Source organism: Primulina huaijiensis, unplaced genomic scaffold, assembly GCF_012295235.1.
Source record: "Primulina huaijiensis isolate GDHJ02 unplaced genomic scaffold, ASM1229523v2 scaffold206962, whole genome shotgun sequence".
Classification (NCBI taxonomy): domain Eukaryota; kingdom Viridiplantae; phylum Streptophyta; class Magnoliopsida; order Lamiales; family Gesneriaceae; genus Primulina; species Primulina huaijiensis.
The window spans coordinates 1-2190 of NW_027354675.1; the positions used below are offsets into that span (position 1 = coordinate 1).

The 2190-nt window shown below is 37.6% G+C and overlaps 1 protein-coding gene across 1 annotated transcript; it reads right to left on the minus strand.

Moving 5' to 3' along the window:
* Nucleotides 1-18: 18 nt before the first annotated feature.
* Nucleotides 19-2090, minus strand: LOC140966525 (protein JASON-like; the record flags this gene model as incomplete). Its single annotated transcript, XM_073426784.1, has 4 exons — nt 19-805; nt 1136-1377; nt 1835-1914; nt 2036-2090. Coding segments are annotated over 4 exons (1164 nt in total), but the record flags the coding sequence as incomplete, so codon positions are not given.
* Between the last annotated feature and the right edge of the window lie 100 nt (nt 2091-2190).

Sequence of the window (2190 nt, forward strand, 5' to 3'; positions counted from 1 at the left end):
TATGATGGTAGAACTAGCCTCTTTGTATTTGTTAGTTGAATTTGGAATCCCATTCCCATCCCACCATTTAGGTGAAATACGAGAATTTTCATCATCATTCCAATGGGCAGCCACCATACCAAGAATAGGTCTATCGCCGGAAACTTTACGACAAATAACATTTTCACCTGATGATGAACCAGATAGTTTCTTGTTGTCATCTTGCTTGGATGAGGGTGGTTTGGACCAAGAACCCAAGCCTGCGTTATCCTTCATCTCTTTTTGAACTGAAACGTCCTTCATTGTGATGTCTAACATTGAAACTGACATCGGGGTTGCTTCATCATTTAGGTTATGAGATCCAATCAGGTCATTGGAATCTGAATTATATTCCTCCAACTGGTGGAGACTATCAACTGGTTTCGGTACAGGGTACACAAATTGAGACCTGACCCTGGAAGTTTTTCCATGAGCCAAATTATCCAAATATTGAGGGAATACAGTGCCAGGTGTTTGCATTTCATCCGTTAGTTTCAGTGGTGTTGGATTGACTGATGGCTTGGACAAACTAAAATGTCCAGCTGACCCTGATCCTTTTGAGTGTTGACTAGCACTTTCAGACGTAGATCCTTTTGAAGAATATGGAGACCTATCATAGTCACAATCAAAACGAACAGATTTGTTTTGGAACTGTTCACTTGGAGCTAAGGCCCCTGGTGCAACCGATGAAGCTTCAGAATCGTTATGCTTTTCATCTTTGGGTGTAAGAACATTCTGAAGATCACTGCTGGTAGATTTCCTTCTGGTAAGCCCATCAGTCAAGCAGCTGCAGAAAACAAATAAAGTAGTGTGTAATTTGTAGACTTTTGGCAGTGTCAAATCTAAAAATGATAGAAATAAAGAACCATATCTATCATGGTTAGCGGAATGAGATCTGAAGCACATAAGTAAGAGGATGAAGCTAGTTGCTGGCACAACTTGTTTTTCCTTGATATAAAGCTTGAACTCTATTTCACCAGGAATTCCACTCAGTAAAAATTTGGAACGAGAAGAAAGTCGCTAGTAGTGGTGTCTCATCACAAATGCAAAATATTTTATTTCAAACATCAGCTTCTCAATGGTTTTCAAAGCCACCTGCAGAAGTTGAAAGATGTACCTGGTAGGAGTATCCTCCACAGAACCTGCTATCCCTTCTTCACAAATTTTGACAGGTTGTGGAGAGTCAAGAGGTTGCTTCCCTAGATTAAATTTCTCAATGGAAGCGTTGGGAAGCCATGAATTGAAATTCAAAGGTTTTTGTTCTCCATTTTGAGAAGATATATCCACCCATCTCTCTGAGGCTTTTCGGATTTCATTGGGAGTTTCAGCTAAAGTTCCACAAGCCTTGAGGAACTTGGCCTGCAATATAACATCATGGAACCTTAGCATTTGTAAATATATGACATTAGAACATTTGACTGAATTTCAAGAATAAACAAGGATAATAGATCTGGGTAGCATTTTTTGCACATATTTATATGCATAGACCACAGTGAATTTTCATTATAATCACAATCTCAAACAAGTGGACATAAGGCACCACCAAAAAGTGATGAAAATCAGTTTTAATCACCCAACCAATAAACGGATTCACATACCTTTGTAGAATTAAATAAACTGTGAGTCTTTTGACGATATAGATTGGAGCAAATGCTCACAAAAGATTAACAAGAAAAACCAAGCATACACAAGATCCCTTTGTTGTACACAGAGAAGACATACTTACTGATTAATCGAATCAGATTTGTTAACAAGCTAAATAAAATTCAAAGTTCACAAGAAATCGTCAAGATTTTCAAGAATCAAACAGACAGACCTGTTCCTTGAGCTCCCTGAAATAAACTTCCTCATTTTGTGAATTCTGACCTCCCTCTTCCTTTCCAAGTGAATAGTCTTCTACATTCAAATTAGAAATAGCATATCACTAAATCCATTCACCAAACCCACTTGATCTTCACTAACCGCTTCCCCCAAACAAAAACCCATACAATCACTAAAAATTTCGAAAACGAATTACCATCAGAAACCAAAAGGGATGAAAGAGAAGTCTTATTTCGAGACACCACAGGCTCCTGTTTCCAAACAGAACAAAGACATTTTGCACTTATTCGTCAAAATCAAACAGAAAAAACCCTAAAATTCATAAGAACTCAATTAAATTTAAAAAAAAAA